Source organism: Echiichthys vipera (genome assembly GCF_963691815.1).
Source record: "Echiichthys vipera genome assembly, chromosome: 10".
NCBI classification, from domain to species: Eukaryota; Metazoa; Chordata; class Actinopteri; order Perciformes; family Trachinidae; genus Echiichthys; species Echiichthys vipera.
In genome coordinates this window covers 8230628-8254101 of record NC_139835.1, presented here as the reverse complement: position 1 = coordinate 8254101, position 23474 = coordinate 8230628, and the positions used below count along the sequence as shown (strand labels likewise).

Here is a 23474-nt window from a genome sequence, read left to right as displayed (position 1 = left end):
TGAGTCACACAGATAAACACACATGCTCTGGGCTCCACTCTTATTGCAACACACTGACACATGCCACATATTTTGATTTTAAAGCACGTAAGATTGAAAGAGTGGCTGTGTTACTGTGAAAGGACTATTTACAGTGATGGTGACAAAGACCAGGGCACAGATGAGCTCATTGTTGAAACAGGGATTTCCATGTTTCCATGTCGGTGTGCCCCCATGCCATGACACAGAGCTCAAAAACAAGAGGGGAGAGGAAAGGGGCGCTCACAGGGCACACACACACACACACACACACACACACACACACACACACACACACACACACACAGAAACACACACACACACACAAACACACACATACACACACACACACACACACACCAATGAAAATGTGGTCCATGATTTAAGTTCCCGAAACACAAAAAGCACTGGCCTTCTGATCTGGATTGTAGCTTTATCTTCTCTTTATTGTTTGTCACTCACTCACACACACACACACACACACACACATACACACACATCCGTACCCCTCGGTTACAATGCAGTCCAGTGGAATTTGGTAAGCTTCAATACAAAAACACACCAACGAGTGCTGTAAACAAAAGTAGCCTTCACACATATTTTGCAAATGCAGCCAGGCATGCACAAAGTGGAATGGGTGGCAGTCACATGAAAACACAAAGCAAGCACAAGGAAGGACACGCACACACAGACACACACAAACACACATACACACACACGCACACACTATTCTGTCAGTAGGGCTAGGCCTGCACGGTTTCCACAGCAACCACGCCCCTCCCTCTGGCTTGCCGGGGAGGTGTTTTGAAAAGTTCACAGCGTGTTTGTGCGTGTGTGTGGAAAGAGAAAGACAGAAAGGGGCGTGGATGGCGAATTAAGTCAAAGAAGTAAAACACCCTGCCTTCAGTTCCCAGCTGGAGCAGGTGACAGCAGCACCGAGAGAGAGAGTCAAACTATCTCCAAACGTCTGTTTAGGTGAAACCCCCAGTGAAGCGGGACATTTGACCACCTGTGAACCATGGAAGAAGACGCGTCCCACGCCGATCTGAGCAGCAGCGTCTCCGGCAGCACCCACACCATCCCGCAGCCGCAGCAGCCCGAAAACACGGAGCTCCTCATCCCGAGCGTCGGTGCGTCTTCCGCCCCGTCCTCCCCGAGCCAGACCAGCACCCTCTCCAGGCTGGGCTTCAAAAGTCCCACCAGCCCGACCGCAGCCGCGCCGGGCAGCCCGATCGACCGCGGCCAGGTGAGCGCCATCACCGTGGTGGCGCTGCTGGACAAGTTGGTCAACATGCTGGAGGCGGTGCAGGACAACCAGCAGCGGATGGAGCAGCGGCAGGCCGACCTGGAGGGCGCCGTGCGGGTCGTGCAGGGGGACGTCACCCGCCTGTCCAAAACCCACATCAGCACCTCGAACAGCGTCAGCAAGCTGCTCGAGCGCTCCCGCAAAGTCAGCGGGCACCTGAAGGATGTGAGGGAGCGCATGGATAAACAGGCGGTCCAGGTGAAGAAGCTGGAGGCGAACCACAGCCACCTGCTCAAGAGGAACCACTTTAAAGTGCTTATTTTCCAGGTAAGGGAAACATTGGGCCTAGCACTGAAATGCCTTTACAGATGCTTTTGCAGCCTATCCCAAATAAATGCTGCACTCCACTGATTTAAGTTCAGTTTAGCACTGCTCAGCCTGTGAAAACAATTGGGGACTGTCTTATCAAGCTCTGGAGGGAACCCTCCAAAGTTTGAAAAAATAACCCCGGTTATGTCATAGTGATGTCATGAAGGTGGTTGGGATTGAGGTGTAGTATTGTAGCTAATCCGGTTTTGAAGTCTGAAGTAACGCCCTTTCAAAATACTATTTCCGGGTCCACATGCGTCAAACACCTATGGCCAAACCTGTGAACCTTTTCCGATCATGTCTTTCTTCAGTAAGACACCTTTTCACCAATAGGACAGCGAGAACACAGCACTGTGGTACAGTAGAAAGGTAGAGGCTTGGACTGACCCAGAACAAGTACATTGAAAGGGCGTTACATCATGACTGAAGACCGGATAGGGCTAAACAGTAACCGCTCACTTTTCAAAAAGTGATCCCCCCCCCATTCATTTACTTTATTGATGCTTCTGAAAATCCTTATATAGAGCTTTAAGCCCGGAACCAAGGCAACCAGCAACGGGATGAATCGTGGCCATAAAACATTTGATTCGCCGCTAAAACAAATTATGAAAGCAGAAGAAAAGGCAAAGGTACAAGACTTTACATAAACGATCATTACGAGTTCAGTCGTAGCAGCTCATTGGTCGTTTACGGGGGCCGTCACCGATCAGGGACACTTAGAATTGTGTGTAGTGTAGTGTTGCAAATAAAACATATTTTCCTTAAAACAAGGTTGTTTACAATAAGTTCAGGGTAGAAAACCCATGCAACCCTTACATACAATTCAACGGCGCTGAGCTAATGCAGTGAAGAACCACTGGATATACTTTCATCTCATTCATCTAAAATACATACTTGATGCTTTCATATCTCTTAAATAGCAACACTTTCACTTACGTTACGTTGGAGGCTGAATTAACCACAGACTGAACACACGCAAACTTAGCAGTTAAGGCTCGTTTATGCTCCCATTTTGTGCGTAAATATTACTTTACGTCGGAATGGAATCCTCTTGAGGGCATCGCTCAGATTCAAAAGTTACTCCAATGAAGTTTGAAAAAAAAAGTTTATGACAACAACAAACATGGCGACAAGGGAGAAGATAACGATCCCTTGTGTATTGAGCCAAAATCGCAGGTAGTCTTGTAGATGGCGGGGGTCTCTGTGGGGCCGCGAGAATTCCAGTCTTTGGTTTTACAGATGCGAGAAATTGATGACGAACGTGTATGCTATTTACAGCACTTTTTTGTGTACATTGCCCGACACTTCTGGTGGTACTGCAACGTTTGGTCCGTATCGGTCCGTATCCGCAAGCTTGTAGCATACGTGCAGAAATACAGACAAAATGTACGCAGATTAAAGACAGAAGGCTCTGTCCGTATCTGTATGCGTAGACCATAAATGAGCCTTTAGTCCATCCTGGCGGTGAGATGAAATACACAAGCTTGCTGATTCCACATATCTCTGCAATGTAAATCAACCTTCAGGTGTCTACCCAGAAGTGATTGTTTGTAGTGCAATGTCACAGTGATTCGGTGTATAGGAGACTGCGTGACAAACCGGAAGTGTGGGGTTTGAAAAAAGTGGATATTCAGGAGGCAACTTAATAGATTATAGGAAGGCTCCAGTGTTTTTGGATCTTAATCAATATTAAAGTCTTAAAGTCAGGGTGTCTCCTCTTCTATTTTTGTAGGATATATTTTCATTTTAATTGCCTCAAGGGGCCTCATTTTCATATGCGTCAGTCATATTTGCATTCATATTTGACTGCAGTAGTGGGTGTGTTTGGATGTGTGCACATTTCCTGTGTGCTTGGTTGGCACTGACACGTAATACTGTTGGTGCACTTTATTATATTTTCAACACTTAGAACTTGTTAAACAGGACTAATGCAGCCTGTGGAGATCAGTTTGCAGTTGATCTGCTTTTTTGTTTGTTCACTCTGGAAGTATATTTCAAACACACCTCTGCTAATAGAAGTTATAATGCTGAATATGATTTGGTTTCTGAATATAAGTTAAGGTTTTAATAGTTTTTATACACAGGCATATACGGCTCTTTTCTCCCATGCCCTTCCATGAGTGTGTGTGGGAGTGAGCGAGAGAGAGAGAGAGAAGAAGGGTGTGTCTGGGAATGAAACTATAGAGGATAATAGAGGAGGGCTCAGACACTGACTTTGACTAGATCTGTTTACACCCCACAGTCATAATTCAGACAGACGAATGGCTTTTGGATGGATTTACCACTTCAACTGCCATATCGCACCTGCGAGGGTAAAACTCTTTACTGACACTAAAAAAGTGATAAACTTGCTTACGAGCGGACAGTATCCTTACGTAACCCTTCCCTCACTTGTCTGAAGACATAAAAATAGTTGAAACTTCTGTTTACAAAGCATGTAAAAGATAGGCCTTGAGAGGAGAGTTCAGGTGTTTTAAAATGGGGATGTACAGTATGAGACACATATCCATAGGAGTTGTAGACCGGGCCACAATGCAGAACATATCTGAGAAAAAAAAAAAAGCCTGCCTAAAACAGTCAATATCGCTTTTAGGTGTACACTATATTTAGAATATTTTCACTGCTTTTCCTTGGCATCAAACAGTCCTGTTTAAGTTTACACTGGGGGAACTGAAGCCGTTATCTATACTCTTGTCAAAGCCAACGGACTCCATTGAAAATAGACAAACGACAATTTGTTTGCTAGTTTTGCTAGTTCCTAACCCTTTACGCTCTCAATCTCCACTAAGATTTAGCCTTGTTAACATGTCTAAATAGTCTTATATATATGTTACGATAAGACATACCATGAGCAAAATGAGCGGTCAACACCGGCTTTGATGCTACATAGAGCAGCTTCTGTTCCCCCTATTTAAACTTAAACAGGGCTGTTTGACAGCAAGGTAAAGTGGTGAAAATATCTTGCATATACCATACTTTTAAGCTAATATAGATTTTTTTAGGTGGCTAAAATAGGTTTATCCACAGCAGTACATTGCTAGCTTCTATGCCTCTCCTCCTGTTTGCTTCTCTGAACTGTGGCCAGCTGTTGTAGGTAACACACTGACTATGGATAAGTACCTCACACAACCCTACTTCAAAATATCCCCACTATACTTCTGCAACTTGCACCTGGGCTCTTGATATGCATAATTATCATGTAACCATGCAAGATGAAAGCACTTCCATATTGTATTTGACCGTTGCAGTTCCACTCAACCAAAAAGAATAAGCGCGTGGTTTGTCAGGCCTACTGTAAGTGGGTGCGTCTGAGCAACATGTGCGTACAAGTGTGTTCCCAGGCAGCGAAAGGGGGGCCATTGTTGACACAGCCAGAGCCACTGAGAGCTCTTAACTGCCGTTGTTATCTGGTTTCCCAGGTACTGAGGCTCTGTTGTTCAAATGCAACAGGTGCCAAGACCTTTCCCTGTACAAGGTGGGTCTGTGTGGCTGTGGGCGAGGTTCCACAGATCGATTTGATTGAATCCCCTCCACGGCCGCTTTTATATGCTAGAAGGGAGTGTCCTGTCGCTTTAGAGATATTGAGAGTGGACGCCGTTCAATGCGTCCTTTTGAATTTTCATGTTGTGTTTTCCTGGCTGCAAATATCTTCTTCTTTTTATAGGTGAATGTGTTTAACTGGTGCTTAGGTCTTCATTCTATGAACATTATTAGGGCATGTAGGAACACTACTATCTGTCAGCAGTATGAGTAGTGGGGCCAGTTATGTGTGTTCAGCGTGTGTGTGCGTGCAACCTGCCCACTGGATGTTAATGCTGATGTGTTGGGTCAGGTGTATGCAGTTACAGAGCTGGTAAATGAGACTTGGCGTGCCCGAGGGGAGCGGGAAATAAAAGAACTGTTCAGCCCTTGTTCCCTCTCCTCCCTGAGCTTGTGTTGACTCTTTTCTGTGTCCATCACTTTCTGCCTCACCTAATCTCTTTTTCTCCCTTCCAGTATTTTGTCTTTTTTTCTGGGTTTTCTCCATCTGGTGCTGCACTCTAATTTTCCTGTGTGATATCTTTTGGTTTATGTAAAAATATCCAACTATTTTTTTTTCCACTTCTCACGTTGCTCTCTCCCACTGTTTCTTTGTCTTTTATAATCCAACTTGCGTGCCGCTACTTTTTTTGTCCGTCTATGGGATCAGCCACCTGTCCTGATTCCCTGAAACTACATGAAAGCACATACTTCATGCCTCACGCTGCTCTTTGATAACGCACATTTGCTGCACGCCTATGAGCCAAACTCTCTATACCGGCCCTGTTGGCCAAGAGGCCCTCCTCCTCCCCTCCCTGCTCGACAAAATTGATCCAGAACACTCGTCACCCTGTACGTGCCAGCTGAGGTGGAAACACAGAGGGTTTCTGGGTAAACGCTCACTGTTGCAGGGAGCAGGGCTCTGTACCCACTCCAGGTTTTGGCCACGGTCAGTCACAAATGGCAGCGCTGTCTGCCGCTCCGATGCGTTCCTTTGCATAACGAGGACTAATGAGGACTTAATTACAGATGCTTAGCCCTTGTTTGTTTGTTTTTGTGCACCAGTGCTTTTCCTGTCCCCACATGGCCCTCCCCTATCTAGGCCTTGTCTCTTGCACACACAAACACACACATCTAGAGAACACACAATTCCCAGCCACAGTGTAGAAATTGTTTTTGGTAATTACTGTTTGGAAAGGTAACGTGATTTGTGTTGGATTGCAGATATTTTCTATTATTTGCGACACAGATTAATTTCAGAGGCTCATTACCTGAGTGTTTAAATATCAACAGTCACCCCGGAGATCGTCTAACTGCATCGTCGGGGCATGCTACGACAAATACAGGATATTTGGAATTTCATTTCCTGTGACAGAAGTCATTTATTTCTGAGTAGATCTTAATCTCCCCCATCTGTGTTTATTTCACAGTGGAATTTCACTCACAACAAACAAGTCAACCACGATGGCAAATTGAATTCAAACGCTGTGAGAAATTTCATTTGTTGGCCCGCCTTGCACATGTGGGCCCCGGTTCAGAGTTTTGCTTGATATTTAGCAGCAAGAAGGGAGTTGTTGTTGTGTTGCCCTCGTGGTGGGGTGGGAAGAGGATGTTTTGGTGATTGCTTGTGTTATTAGGATCCCTAATCACAGACTGGCAGGGAGCAACAACAGACAGAGCTCTCACACACTATCAAAGGACATTCATATCACATTACAAGGAAAGAGAAACATGCTCCTCAGCCAAACCAAACACAATGACTGCAGCATGCTTTTTGTCGATAGAAGTCATGCTGTAGGAGTCATGTTGGAAGGAGCGTCAGGGTTATTTTGCAAATTACACATGTATTAAAGGGATAGTTCGGATATTTAAAGTATTACCCACAGTAGATGGCTGTCGGCGCGCACCCAGTTTGGAGAAGCAGACAGGACGACAGGTATGGGAGCTAAGAAATATACTGCTGTTGACAGGGACAGAAGCTAAATGTATTTTAACCACCTACAAAAAGACCCACCTGAAGAAAAATAATATATTTAACACAGTTTTACCTTGCCGTCAGACAGCCCTGTTTAAGTTGACATTGGGGAACTGAAGCTGTTCTGCTCTGCCACCAGCCTCCATTCACAAAAACAATAATTTTAACTTGCAGAACAAAGGAGTTGCTGGTTTACCGCTGCATCCATTAGTGATGTCTACCTGGAGCTTCATGAAGCATAAGTTGTATTTGTTGACCCGTCTAAATGGCGCTCTTGGCTTAAAGAAAAAGGCTCAATGAATGGTAATTCAGTGTGCTCTCAACCCTGAAACTGATCGAGGAGTTCTGCTTTGTAAAATGACTGTTTTTGTCATTTGAGTCTGGTGACTTGGAAGAGAGCATAGATGGCGGCTTCAGTTCATCCCGTCACATAAACTTAAACAGGGCTGTCGGATGGCAAGGTAAAGCTGTGACAATATTCCATATAAAGCTTGTATAGACCTTTTCGATGGAATTCCATTGCCAGGCAACAGCCTTGGTCCTTGTTAGCTTCCTGTACCTATTTTAAGGTTGCTAAAGTTGCTTTTTGCTGCCAGCCCCTTCCACAGCAGTACATTTCTTAGCTTCTGTATCTGTGCTCCTGCCTGGTTATCCAAACTGGGGGTGTGCCATCCCCCATGTACTGTAGGTAACACATTGACTGTAGATAAGTACCTCATACTACCACACTTGAAAATATCTGAACTGTGCCTTTAATAAGTTGAAATTTATGAATTGTAAAGTCTTCTGATTGCGAAACTTCTCCATCTATCACCGCACCTGACTCATCATTCAGACATGAAGATCCTCACAAAGGTTTGAAAGTTTTTGAGTGATTGGCTTTACTTGAGTCATTGTCATTCTGTTTGCTTTGCTACCGATCGTCATGGTGCTTTTGTACATCGACACTTGACCAAAGGTTGTGACTTAATCTTAGCTCTCAGCAGCAGGACGTAAAAGCAGTTCTTCTGCACACTGCTTATACTGTAAGATGGAGGACAAACAGGTAATTCTGTTTCCAACCTCGCCCTGAGCTCTTACCTTTAGCTGAATGACTGAAAGCTCATTACCCTGAAGGTAAATAAAGCTTAATAATGGCCTAATAAATAAGGCAGGTAGGTCATATCCAATCGCGTCTCATTGTGCGCATACAAATCACGTGAGAGAGATTGCTTCGTAGTTGAGAGGTAAACTTATCACTTATTCAACTTCATCCAAAAACAACATATGTTCCAGGGCAATTAGATATTTGAGTCTAATTATAGTGCACATATTGCATGTGTTTAATACGTGCAGAATCTTCCATTATAAAATCATATCCACTTCAACAGGTTGGAGCAGGCTGCTTGCTGTAGGCTACAGCTCCGATTTGTTGTGTGCGTCCCTCGACCAGGTGATATATAGCACCAGCCTGTAGCCTGCAGCAGTGCTAGCTGTTTCAGAGCATTCAAACATTCTGGGCCTATATGTTACATAGCTTCAACCCAAGGAAAAGTTTAGAGTCATGGGATAACTGGCTCAAAGTAACAGGCTAGTTTTGTTGGTTAAATTAATGCACAGTTACTAATCCCAGTGATCTTTAATTACTGTGACATTTCATACAGATCCTCTTGTTTGCTGTGTGACTTGCATGAGGTGTGTTAGCTTTGCTTTGAGGCCGGAGGAGGTGGCTAGCTTCTGCAAAAAGGAGAAATACACTTTCCAGCAGCTGCAAAGCTGTGTCATTTACATGTTGTGTCCTCCAACATAAGCGGCTGGTAAATCTACAAGGCAGGTTTGCTGTAAAGTTGGAGGGTGTGTGAACTGTACATCTTTGCTGTGAGAACAGGACCCAGCTAGCTATTGAAGTTAAAGGAAACCACACAATATACTTTAAAGCCACCAATTACAAACATGGAACAAGATGTCTTAACATTATAATACAAAACAATACAAAATATTTTTTTAATTCATATTTATTTTATTTCATTATTTCATTAAAAATGGGTTGTCTAAGCTGTAGATATCAAACATTGTGCATGTCCTCACTGACCGTCATTACATTTTCATTAATATCAACTAAATAAAATGCAATTAACACCAAAATGTTGTTGCTAACATAATTATGTGTTTGTTTTGAACCCTGGCATACTATTTACCCCCTGCAGAAAATTATGGATCAATCCCTGTGACATCAGCATTGAGGCATAAAGGGGCATAAATATGTTTATATGCTGCAAAGAAAGGCAAATGTTAAATGACAAATAAACAGTGTTGCAACATTTTAAAACATCCTAAATGCCATGTGGTATTGGTTTGAATAAAGAACATTTCAATTTACAGGGTTGACTAGTTGTAACCGGAATGCTGGACACTTCTCATTAGAAGACTCGATTGAGTTCAACCCTGTTAGTGATAGTTGTGTAACGTGGCTGTATAGCCTTTTAGGCATGCTTTCTAAATGAACAATGCTGTTTGTTTACAGATTGGCTTCTAGCTTTGTCTTCATTTCCCCTTGGGCTTCATTCCTCAGATAATCCTCTGGGGTTTAGTGTGAAAGAGATACAAATAGAGAGGAAAAACACCAATGATAATACCAAAAGAGTGAGTTTGGATAAGAGATTATACTTGAGTTTGCAAACCGCATGGACCGAACCATGCACATGTGGATAGGGAAGTTTTACTTTAAGTGCTTGCTCTCCAGCCTGATGTCACATTCAGGTTTGACAAGTCCGCTCAACTGTTTCAGTCTGTGAGGCAAAGGCATGTTTGCAACTGCAGATTCCTGCTGTGAAAGACTAGTTGTAACAGCTTCATTGACACAAAAAAGTGCTGACAACGTCTGAGCTAGCCTCCACGACAGACTGATGATGCATGATTTGGTGTTCTGGCTTGACTGCTCAAGTTGATTTTTAAGTAATTTACTATGAACTAAAAGTTGAAGCTGTAAAAGAATATACGCAATAACAGGGGCAACATACGTGGCAGGTATTAATAAGGTAATATCCAGCTCTTTTGCACTCACTTGCCGTTTTCCTTTTTGAGCTTTCTTCTCTTTCACACTCACACAGTGGAACTTGTTGAATGCAGGTGTTGACTCACTGAAGGAATAGAGTTAAGTAGCAGCGCTGGGAGTTCTTTTTTACACTGGTATTCTGCCAAAGAAGCTCAAGGCGCTATTATACAATTGAAAAAAAAAAATCAAACCAGTTATCTTTTTTTCCCTCCTCCTGTCACCTCCCTTATTTTCTCTCTCATTGGACTTCACTCTACATGTCTGCGTCTCTTGACTTTTCAAACCTTGGTGTCCATCCAATCCGCTGGCCAAGGCCACAACATCCATGGCAGGAAAAGGGAAAAAATAGCCATGCTGGTTCTCAGTGTTCTTATTACATGAAAAATAAAACATGTCTTCAGATAACGCGATGGCTTCCGGGGCTTCCCTGCGAACACTCGTGCCTTTGACCTCCATACATTGGGACAATTGGTGGTAGCCTTATCAAAAAATGCTCATGGTATCTCCACACAGCCCTTATCGAACAATGGTTTCGATTTGCACTGTTTTTGGGGGGATTGTGCTGAAACAATGTGTAAAGGGGGGACATTGGGAGATTTGAACAAATAGCTATAGGAGATTACCATAGCCATGGAGCCGAGTGAAAACAGGAGCAACAAGAACTGTAAATGTGCAGGAATGTAGTGCGGTGACACTGCTGAAGACCTCATTCATCAAACATGCGGAGGCGATGGTGCAAGACAAACATGGGAAAGTACGTGTTTACTGGTGCGATCTGGTTGATGTAGAGGAAGTGCAGTACGTGACAAGGAGCGCAATGGTCCTGTAAATCATGGGGTTACTATAATGAATATCATGCCATGTATGAAATTCTTTATGAGAACTGAAGAGCATATACCGCCGAATATGAAACGTATCATCATCTGAAGAGCTAAAGGACTGCTATCCTGTAAATTATGGGCTGATTGAATAGACGTACTGCATCACCGTTTATGTCATCGGGAATAATCGGCGCTTCACAAGATTGCCACGATCTCCTTTGCCAGCACGTCAGCATGACATCACGCCTCAATTGGTTACTGTGTCGTGTGATTACAAAAGCTTGCAAGACCACTAAACATGGTGTGTTTTCTTTTGGTGGGGCAGATGGGAAAAAATGGCATAACTTGTTGTGCAAAGCATTATGGGTAGTAGGCTAAGAGGCATGATTAAGAATTCCCTTAAAGTCGCTGATTTATGATACAATTTTAGCATTCTTGGTATGGCGGTAGGCTAGATTCTTAACACATTGAGTTTATCACGTTACCCAGTCCCATGACAAATAGTTGAATCCCATTGCCTTTCCTTCCTCTCCTCCTTCCTTCCTCTGTCCACAGATGGCTCCCTGTGCACATTGCAGGTGGGGGTGGACAGGGCGTGATGTTATGCAACAAGTTAGGTCACAGTGAACTGTACTGTAAGACAACGGACTGCGCTGTAATGGAAAGGATGTGCTCAAAACATATGCAGATGAATGCACAATCATGAGTAGAGACCGTATCACAGTGGTCTGTTGAATGGATGACACTGTGTGTATGAGAGGGTACAGACTAGTGAAAGATATAGTGTTTTGTTTGGACATCTTGAATGAAGGTAGGTTGTATTACAGATGAAGAGGATAGACACATTTAGAGAATACAGGGGTAATTAAAAGAAAAAGGTTGTTTGAAATGTGCGGTATAAAGGCTACCAGTCAACAAAAAAGTGTCTGTATAGTCTCGCAGTTGCACTAAACCTTCTCTAACATAATAGTTACTGGGGCTTGGCAGTAGCTTGTGTGTGTGTGTGTGTGTGTGTGTGTGTGTGTGTGTGTGTGTGTGTGTGTGTGTGTGTGTGTGTGTGTGTGTGTGTGTGTGTGTGTGTGTGTGTGTGTGTGTGTGTGTGTGTGTGTGTGTGTGTGTGTGTGTGTGTGTGTGTGGTAATGATGGTGTAACCTCTCATTGGTGCGGTCCCTCTGAGATACCTGAGTCACTGTGCCAACACACCTGTAATAACCTCGCCTGATAGGATTTAGAAAACCTCCATTCGTCGTCTTAAGAGCCAGGAAAACACATCTGATCAACTTGCTAACACACACTCTTCATCACCAACCATGGGGGAGTCATTATCATGGTTTGTCACTTCGTAAAGGAAATTAGAAGCTTCCTGTGTTGTTTTGCGTGTTGATCAGTACATCTGTGTCTTCCTGGGTGTTTTAATTGTATAATGCCAAGGGTAACACAATCGAACTGGCCTGGAGAAATGTCAAGATATTATAAAGCAAGCCACTGATTTCCATCTCATCCGGAAGTGTTTTCTATACACTGAAGTGGAATGGGCTATAGTTCTTTTCATCATATCCTATATACAGTATATGCAAATGCAGAACCATAAATCAGATACAAAATGATTCATGCAATAGGCTATGTGATTTTGCATGCACATATATGGGATATAGAAATAAGACTAACCGGCTCAAGCCATGCTAGTGGCTCTGTGAGGCTGAACTTAAACACAGTAGGGCTTTAAGCTAACTGCTAACATGCTCAAATTGAGGGTTTGTGCGAGAGTTCAGTTACGTCTTTACATGTGGCAGGCATGTGCATCGACTGTTTTATCACTGCTAAAACTTCAGTGGAAAATTATGTAAAGGATCCGTTTTGTTTTGGCTAAATATGAAGCTGTCAATGTGCATTTCTACGCTGTGACATGTTTTGGGGTTGTAAGTTGTAAAATTTGACCCATTTATTATTAGTTAGCTGTCTAGCTTGCTGATTCCACTTTGCTTTAATCATTGACCGTATAGGCTATCAGAGATGGATGTTGGTTTCTCGGCTACTGTTTTGAAGCCAGGAGAATGGCATTTTGACTGTCGCCATTTTTTTTTAAAACCAGACATGACAATATCTGGACAAGAGGGCAGACTTGGGGAGGAATGCTAAGCACTGCTCTACTGCTGTTTATTTGTTCATATGGTGCTGCGCTAAATGCTAATTGCTGCTGATTTTTTCCCTGGCGGATGAGGTTGGTCGCTGGTACCATTCGCTGCAGTGACAGAGCCTGCTGAAAACCGCCAGTTCCCTTTAACGCTAACGCAAGCTAGCTAACATTAGCTTTGTTAGCAAGATTTAACCGAACACTGATCAATCCCTTTTTTAGTCGACCACAATGTTACAATTAACTTTGATTTTAATGTACACAGTGCCATGGATAGGCTATGTATTGCTAAGCCTCTACCCTGTCGCTAGCATTGGGACCTGTCAATGACATGGTAGACACGCCCCAAAGCATACCTTTCTTTTTCGTTGTTTTTACTCTAAATAGGACCATAATTTACAAAATGAACATCATGCTGTATTGAAGAAGACTTGAAACTAGCGATTAAAACATATACATTAACTAATTAGGCAAATGTTTACTGAGGTTATAAATCAAGTGAGAAATTCGTTCATTTTCTTATTGACTTGTATAAAATTGGACTTCTTTTTACAACTAGTGGAGTAGCCCCCTGCTAGAACTTATAAAGAATGCAGGTTTAAGGAACTTCTGCATTGGTTTAGCTTGTCCATCATTTTTATACAGTCTATGGCTTTAATGCTACGCTGGTTACAGAAAATGATTACTGGGTCTACAGTACCACCAACGCTACGAGACTAATTTGTGGTCTGATAAACAGTAAATTCATCAACACAGCCTTTTTTTGTCATGTTGAAATGGGCTCGGGTCCGATTACAAAGACAGATCCTTTTTAGCCATAACCATGCACGCACGCACACAGACACACACACAAACAAAGGAAGTAGAACAAATGCAAAAGAAACAGTATATGGTAACATTACACATATGGTATAAACAGAGACACACTCAGAGTAACGTGAGCTCATCTGAGCACTTCCAATCAGATGCAACCCTGTCTCGCCCCGCCCTGATCTCTCTATGTTTGAATAGAGCAGGGGACACCAGAGCTGACTTACATAAGCTCTGGCTTAGTAACACTTTGCAGCACTTGCAATTAGCTGACAGTTCTACCATGCAACTGTTAAATTAGATCTTGAACTCCATTACATAAGCCTTCAACATATCTTTGAAGCGTGTGCCCTTTAATGTACAGTAAACTTGCTGTCACACTAAGTTAACTTTGTTTTTAGTTTGCTCCAAATGTATTTTAATTTACTTTCATCTTGCTCTCTTAAACAGTTCTTTTAAACAATGGCTGGTATCCTGCATGGCTGCACAAATACACACTGGCACACAACATTCAAACACACACACACACACACACACACACACACACACACACACACACACACACACATACACACACACACACACACACACACACACACACACACACACACACACAAATACATACACATATCACATTCTCAGTGGTTAATGAGTGCTTGTTTAGAGGATGCATTAATTAACAGAATTCCCAAGAGAAAAGTGCCAGAATGTGAGGTCCAAACACACACACACACACACACACACACACACACACACACACACACACACACACACACACACACACACACACACACGAGACCCGGGTCAAATGGTATTTGAGAAAATTTTTGTTTGTTCTAGCTTACTTGCCAAGACTGTTCGGGGGTTAAACTGAGGACCTACTCATTTCACCCTATTTTATAATATGGACAGCCAAATGCAGTTTTACCAGTCAAACCAAATAAAAGATGTAGAAAAATACCCAGATGAAGTCAGTGCTGGAGATGTAGTAGCATGTATTATGAAAGCTCAGTTTTTATTGGAGGGCGTTTGACTTTCAGTTGTTGCCTCCCACACACACTCCAGTACCTACAGAGATTATATCACACATATTTGAGCCAAATCAAAATGTCTATAGCATGCCCTGACTGGAGCAGAGGAGTCATGATTGAATCTTTAGAAACCTTAACACCACATAACAATCAGTGAAGATTAGTGTTCATTATCAGGGGATGTTCATCTGAGGGTCAGGAGAGGCCATTGGCTCAGACTTATGGTTATGTGGGTGTTAAACCCTTAAACTATCTAAATTTTTATACTGATTAAAACAATTTGACTATCTGACTTGGAATGTACACACACAAAAGGGAGATAAGCTTATAGTCTGGAATAATATCATCTTCCTACGAGCAAGCTGTCTTTCTGGTATTTCTGGACATTTAACATGTCCAATACAAGAGCTTACACCTACATAGTTATTGACTGATTTGATTCTGTATGAAAATATTGGGATTCATACAGTCTCTGTGGGTGTGGCACAGTATCAGACCAATAGCAAAATGGGCTATGGGGCCATTATTGTAGCAAATCTGTGACTGTATCTCAATGTGTGTGCATAATCAGATTATCAAATTTGTCAAATAATCTCTAAAGGAAATATGTACGCACAAAATCAGTTGGAAGCTAGTGGTGACATAGTTGTGCGCCCATGGTGTAGTTTGTTTGTATCCTAATGTTAGGTTTTTACTTACGGAGATTGCTTCTAAAACCATAAAAGTGGTTTTCATTTATGAAGATTGTCTTGCTGAGCAAAATATGCAAGTATAATTGTTTGACTTTTATTTTTTGCAATAATCCAAAATTCAGTGAAAAAACCTATTGGCTTTTTGTCATGGGAACCAGGGCGATGCTTACTTCCAGTTTGGCCTACAAAAATACCCCGAAATACACATTTATGTATTTTAAAGTATTAAGACAGTCATTTTTTTTTCTCTTCCTCCGTAAACCTGGACCTGAGTTTGATTTTGTCCCTTTAAGAACACGCTGACAGATTTATAGCATTAACAGGGAGATACCACACATGCTTGGCACACACCTGAACTGGGAACCATGCCTTCATGTTTGAGATCAAGGCAAGAGGTATCAGGTGTCTGCAAAGTGGTAAAAACAAGAGACTCTCTGCAAGCCTTTCTACCTTTCAAGAGCTTGCCATACACTCTTAAATTGTAGGGCCCTAAATGGAGTGCTGTGAGCTGCTGTGGATCGAACTAGAACTAGTAGCAACGTCGCCTCACTTCGCATGTGCACCCAAAAAGTAGTACTTGAACACCCCGTAAAGAGTACACCTGCAGCCGACTAGCACGTACATTTTGTGCCTGGGTGAGAGGAAATGACTCTCCATACCAGCAGGTGGTGGTAGTTTGTATTTTTCATTCAAAAAAGGAAAACCAGAAATAGCTTCAGGGACAGAGTAATTGCAGTCAAGAAAAATGCAGAAAGTGATTGCCTTCTGGAAGTTGTTTTAGGGACGTGACTCAAGTATTGGACAATATTATAACAATATTAAAAGATATTAGTTGGTCCCTTTAATCACAACGCTGTGAGTACTTCACTTTACAGCATAGGTCTGGGCCATATAAATATCACAATGACAGTCTCTCATATCCTATAATATGAATGTCACAATTTCTGTATCGTCTTATGTCACGCATTTGACCGACCTATATGAAAATCCAGCAAATAACAGCATGTCAAAATTGGCTTGAAATGGCTAAAGACAGATTGCGAGTACAATATCAAGCAATAACACAACATTGAGTGTTGAGTGAAGAATGGACAGGAGACAGGGCTCCTCTAGATCATCTGGTTGGCCCAGTCCTTAAGTATGTGGTAATGACACCCCAGGAAAAATGCACGTTTCAGTCCTTCAACAAGCTATGGCACACTGTAACTTAAAGTTCTCTTGTAATGGCTCAAGAGCTGCCATGCATTTTTGGAAATGCAGACATACTTTAATACATACTCATTGGTACAAACATGGTGCACAGAAACGGCTATTATGTTAAGGTATGGCATTCCAATGTGTACTGCAGGTGACTAGGGTGCTTGATGACATTATGAGGTAAATGTCTCAAATATGAGTAGCTCCATTATTGACCTATGACTGCATATTGTATAAATTCCAAGTTGTGGCCACAAAGTTATTCAGAATTAAACACTAACTTAAATTTTCCAAAACTCTTCTTGTTTTGTGGTGCTAATGTAATCTTAGCCCAATCAGAAAACGACTTTATCAAACATACTCAGCACTGTGTTGGGTGGGGAAGCCTTGAATCATTTCAATCAAGCCTTTCCGGGATTTGCTTTGTTATGTGCAAACGCAAGCATTCGTGTTAACTACCCATCCATAGGCATGTCTCCTACCTAAAAAATTAAAAAGTGCTGTACACTGCTGTATTTAGTCAACTCAAAACCAAGTATCCACCAGTGGCTCTTAAAGATGATGTCATTGGGAATGAGCATTTCAAATGTGTAGTGGAGTGTGTCAACCACTGAAGCTGCACACTCTCCACTCACTTCTGGGTGTGAAAGGATGGGGGCAGTGTGGGGGGGACAAGGAACTCTCCCACATAAATCCCCAGTGGAATGGAACATTGTGTATGTGCGTGCCTGCATGTGTGCAAGTAAGAGAGAGGAGAAGAGACTGGGGGGAAACAAATTGAAACTCTGGATATTGAACTTTCTACTCTCCATTTCCTTCTGTTTATGGTCATCAGTGTGTTCATGGGTGGCGGGTTAAAGGCAGAGAGAGACATAAAAGAGAAAGAAAAGAGAGAAGTGTGTGACTCCCGCAGTGGAACAGGTGGAATTCCTTAGATGTCTTGAGTAGAAGATCAGGGAGGCGTGCAGAGACTGGTTTCCTCACTCTTCAACAGGCAGACCAAGCCCATATGTGTAGTGTGTAAACGCAGACAGCCATTTACAATGGCCAATAGCCAGAGATATAACATGGGGATATGTGTTTGGAAGTGCACCTGAATATCTTGACGTTGATCATGAGGGTGAAGAATTCCATAGAAATCATTGGAGTTGCCTAAAGTCTAACCCTGATCCAATTCAAACAAATACATAATTTAGGTAATTCCTTGATAAACTAAAGCCTTGATTAGGAAATGATGCTTACTCATAACTGATCCAAATAACCATCCTCTTACCGCTCCTGTTTATGTCCTTCTGTTTCCCAATAGGAAGACAATGAGATCCCCTCCAGTGTGTTGGTCAAGGACTCCCTTAAGACCCCACAACCAAGTCAATATGATGCAGATTCCATCCGTCCTGCTCCGTCTGTCAGCGGCTCTGTTGATGGCAGCCGTGCCCATGAGGAGGGTCTTCACACCATTAGCCTGTCCTCCGATGACGATGATAATCTTGCCGCACACCCTGAAGAGGATGAGATGTTGGAGGGCGAAGCCACGAGTCTGGACACTTCTCGCCCATTCGAGAGGAGGGCTGACAAGTTCAAGCGCAACAGCCTGAAGAAGGTTGATAGCCTCAAGAAGGTCTTCTCACGCCAGAGCATTGAGAAGAAGGTGAACCAGATCACTACCAAGATGGTGCCACCGGAGAAGCGTGAAAAAATCAAGAAGAGCTTCACCCCTAACCACCCCAAGAGTCCGACTGCCAAGTCCTCCTCTTTCAAGGTGTCTCCCATGACCTTCAACGTCAAGAAAGTCAGAGATGGGGAGGGTTCAACACAAGACATGGGTTTACCTGAGGAGGGAGCCCATGTGGAGATTCCTGCTCTGGAAAGCTTAGATGGAGATATTCCCTTGGCAGAGGTGCATACCCAGGAAAGTGTTGTGGAGCAGTTCGAGGAGCTACTAAGTCCCTCCACCCCAGATAGCATGAAGGCAGAGCTGGCAATCAATGGAGAGGCACCAGGCATCGAGTGTGTGATAAATGGTGATCGTATTGCTGGCCTGGCAGTTCCAGAGCTTGATGAAGATGTTGGTGAGGACGAAGAGGAGGAAGAAGAAGAGAAACACAAAAGCCCTGTTGAGCCAGCAGCAGATGCCCAGATTCCCACAGCAACGATCGCTGTAGAGCAAGTGGCTTAATATGAATTAGTTTTAGTGAGCATAGGTTCTACTTTCCCATTCTTTCTTTTCTTGCTCAAATGTCTACATTTATGAACACCCAGCAGGCAAAATTACCCTTCCATTGTCTTATGCTCTTGTCATAGACACCCATATATGTTAGATACATAGTTTCGGCTTCCAAAGGTAGTCAATCCTTGGACTATTCCTGCAGCCCTACCTTCGATTATCCCCAGCTTAGTCAAACAACCATGACACAGACGGAATAAGCAACTAAGTTAACAACTGTACGTCACAGTGTGTCAGGACACAGTGAAAGTGCTTCCTGAACCCTGAAGCAGGGTTGTCCAAAGAAAGCACCATAACTCACTCCCATCAACTGGTGCCCTCCTCCACAATAGCAGCACATCTCCAGGGTGCTGGGCCAACTATCTCCCTCCTGCTGTGTTTGTCTGCCTCTGGAGCTCTGTTCCTCACTGACAAATACCCTCTTTGTTCTTTGTGGATGTTTTTGGGTGAAAAATAGTAAATCTTTGGCAACAGTGGTACTGCCCACAGCCTGTTGAGGCGGTGTGTTGCCAGGTTGTGCAAGAGTTGGAATGGGGAATTTTGGGGTTCTTAGTGAAAAGGTCCTGGGGTGTTTTGTAGTGAACTAGAGGTTGTTTACTAAATTCATTGGACCTGTGCTGAAAAAGTCCAGATTTTAACTAACAGGTGGCTATACTGCAGTAGTCTGAGTGGTGCTGTTTTGAATCCTACCCTTCACCTGCACTAGTCAGATTGTTTGTAACCTCCATAATGAGATCCAATTCGTCCTTTCCTATCATTGATGACCTAGTTAGGATACCACAAGCTGCATGTGGTACATCAAAATATTTAAGGAATTTGTGATTGCCAATAGAGCAACCTCCAGGTGCTGAAAATTACAATAGATAATTTTTGAAATGGTCTAAATATTCTTGCAAACCATACAAATGAATAGCGTAAGAAAGGCAAAAGATAAACGTATTTGCATGTACCAGTTTGTGCCTAATTACACTGATGCAGATGATGGACATAATTGCAGGATAGAAGCTACTCTAGCTGCCTAGAAAAATGCATTAGTGACCCAAAGAACCTGAAAGTTTTAATACTGACGTAATGTCCTTTTTCAGCCCTTTGTCTTTTCTGCAGGGCCATTTTGTATGTTTATGTACAGGAACTTATTTTTGTTTTTTCTATGTAAGGCACACTACTCTAGCTATTTTACAGCGTTAACACCATAAAGGCTTAGTAACTTCATGATAACTGCCTTGAGTGTGTACTTTATACAGTAATTGTTGTTTCTATGAATCTGTTTTTAATTACTATACGCTACTCGGGTATTTTTACTGTAAATCATCTTTTTCTTTCAGGCATCCACAACTCGCATGGTGAAATGTTTACTCAGTCTAATGTGTTTCAGACATAAACACTATCTTATACATTTGCCGGGGCACCCCCGATATTCTCCTCCTAGATACATGCCCACTCACACACTCTTACAGTGCCTTTTACCCTGCACAAGATGGTGTGAGTAATTGCAGTCCTGAAGGGATGGATGCCTATGTTTTTGTAGATAAGAGTGATAGTAAAATGTGCCTGAAGTTTTTTTTTCTTCTTCTGAGGAATTCCTTGCAGCTATCACTTTATGGGGCATAGTCATGGGTTGATACCAACTACATAAAAGCTGGTTACGTTTAAGTTCGAAGAAGGTGCAAAGTCATTTACAATCAATTTTATGATTGGTAGTCATGCCTGAAAGTTTCAAAAGTGATCTTCCCTTTGTTGCACATTGTTAGTGCAGTGCCAGCTGTAGTTACAGATGTCTAACGCCAAGTGATACCAGGTGCCGGATACTAGAGAGGTCACAGCAGTGGATAAAGGAAGAGGACGACATTCCTAGCTTTGACAGATGACTCCTGCTCAGCCCATTTTTCATGCTCTTGGCCTCCTTGTTGAGACAGTGCGAACAGAGGCAGACACTCACTGGAGCCACAGGTGTTCTGCCCTTGTGGGTGCTCCTGGGCATGAGCTTGTAGTGGAAGGGGGACTAGTGTGGGTGTTGGGAAGAGTGGGAAAGGACTTGAAAAGGATGATAAAGTTGCATTGGTGTTAGGGTGTATGTATGTAAAATTATAGAGTCTGTTATGTATTCGACCTTGGCCACTGAAATAAGTTGTAGAGAGTACCAATATTTGACAGTGCAGGATTCCATTACCCACCACATCCATTCTACTTATTCTATATAAACAATGGATTCTTAACTCCTGAAAGTCAACATATGGTGCCCCAAATATATTTAAGAACTTAACTATGCAAAAAAAAAAGGCATACTTCACTGAGGTAAACACAAGAGAAATGCACATGAAATAGAAATATTTTCAACTCATACTTTACTTTTACTTTCACTTTTTTTGCCTTTTATGTGCTTTATGTGTTACAAAAATGAACCTGCCAGTTGCTGAATGGGATCTGTAACAAGAAAATAAAAAAATACTAGGAATCAGAAATACTTTAATAATCCCAGGGGGAAATTATTTAAATTACTTTAAATAGTGTAATACCTGTGTTTATTAAATGTGCTTAGTGATTCTGATTTTCTTCTTTCTTTTGAAGTCTTCTTTGTATGAATCATTTTACTCACAAGGAATTGAACACTACGCTTATGTGTACATTATTTGTACCGTAGAGGTATAAATGTGACTGGCTTTGAGGTATTTTCTGATTATTCATGCAAATATGTTACTTTGGTGAAATCTCTGCCGGTTGATGTTGAAAATGTAAAATCTAGATGTGAGTATTTGTGTAAAGGTCTGTTTTCATGTGTCTTGAAATCAGACTGTTTAATCTGTTCTTGTTATAAAGTTGAAATACCAGATATCTACAGCATTTGTCGGGTGTCAGCTTCCTGTTTAACATCGTCTTTGTTTATAGAGAGTTCTTACTTTGTAGCCTGTTTATTTAGTTAATCACTTAAACCAAAGAAGTTTCCTTCACAGCAGAAGATTTCCTGCCACCTGTGTTGAAATGAATTCCTCCTGACATTTGGTTCAAGCATCTTGTATACATGCAGGCATTTCCTTTCAGAATGTAATATTGTATTCATCAATAAAGATTTTATAACATTCAAAGATTGTTTTTGGTCTTTATATGTAGTCTTGGGGGGGGGGGGGTAGTAGGTAGATAATGTTCTGCGCATCATTCATGTTGTGATCTCAGTGACTCGCATGTTGGAAGTACAGGGCCCAAGGAAATGCAAAACTTGCTGTTTCTTAGGACATTGCGCGTTTGGTAATAACTCGTAGCATTGTAATACAGTAAACCTAAGTATAGGTAATAGCACAGTGGAGGGTTAATCTCAGTTTAGGGAGTGGTTCGATTGCTCAACCCCTATTTACACAGCACGGTTTGTGGACTAGGTGCTCCAGGCTTCATTTAAAATCAAGGTAGGACCATAGACTATAGGTAAGAATGGTGTTGGCGTTAGAGCCACAATAAAGGGTTGCTTCACCCAAATTACAAACGTTATATTGCTTACCTGAGCACTACCTAACTATACACACTTCTTTAGTCTTATTTCCCCTGTTTCTTTCCCATCATTTTCGATTGTAAAAGCTCTAAAAATACGATAAAAAAATGTAACAGCGACGTATTTCCAGAAACCTAGTCTCCCAGTCTCTGAAGACACTGTAAACTATTTAGATTGGACCTATTTTCTGCAGGAAAAAAAATACTCCCTTTGAAATCCCTGTTCAGGGAATGTTGCTGTTGAATTTATTTCCTTCATTATTCCAATAGCCTACTACGAGAGCACCATCTACCGCCTTCAGAAATCTCAGATTACTTGCATTCATTCCCCAGTATGTTTTGCGTATTCTGTAGAATAAAAAATGATAACGAGTCGTAACGGTAGGTGTTTGGTAAACTATATGCCGCTTTTCGAGCTATACTGTGGGCTTCTATCAACTTCCGTGAGTGAACCGATGTTTTTTGACGGTGTTTGTCTCCCTCTTCTGGCCAAACTCACGTTGGAACAAGTTTCTTCCAATACTATCCATTCCACTAACCACTATTAACCGTCGTTATTATCGTTGGAACCACTATACGAAGCATTAAAAAAGAGCATTAGCACTAGCATACATGTCATATTGTATGTCTGTCTATATATCGACCCATGAAATGGTATGGTTTTATAGTCACGGTGGCCGAGAGGTTAAGGCGTTGGACTCGAAATCCAATGGGGTTTCCCCGCACAGGTTCGAATCCTGTTCGTGACGTTTTCCTTTTTGCTTTGATTTTGAAATGGTTAAGACAAACATGTACTTTATAATGGACGTAATGATGCAACGTGCTTTATATATAAGTACATACTGTGTATGTACTATGTGGACGCAATTTGCGCTCCCTCCACGGTGCATCAGGTCAAATCACTGTGATGAGTGCCGTAATAAA

At 42.2% G+C, this 23474-nt stretch overlaps 1 protein-coding gene across 1 annotated transcript; it reads left to right on the top strand.

The window, feature by feature from the left end:
- The first annotated feature begins 939 nt into the window (after positions 1-939).
- Positions 940-22153, top strand: cavin2a (caveolae associated protein 2a). Its single transcript, XM_083920970.1, has 2 exons — positions 940-1591; positions 18153-22153. The coding sequence occupies exons 1-2, from the start codon at positions 1037-1039 to the stop codon at positions 19020-19022; spliced, it is 1425 nt and encodes a 474-aa protein (XP_083777096.1). The 5' UTR covers positions 940-1036; the 3' UTR covers positions 19023-22153.
- The last annotated feature ends 1321 nt before the right edge of the window (positions 22154-23474 follow it).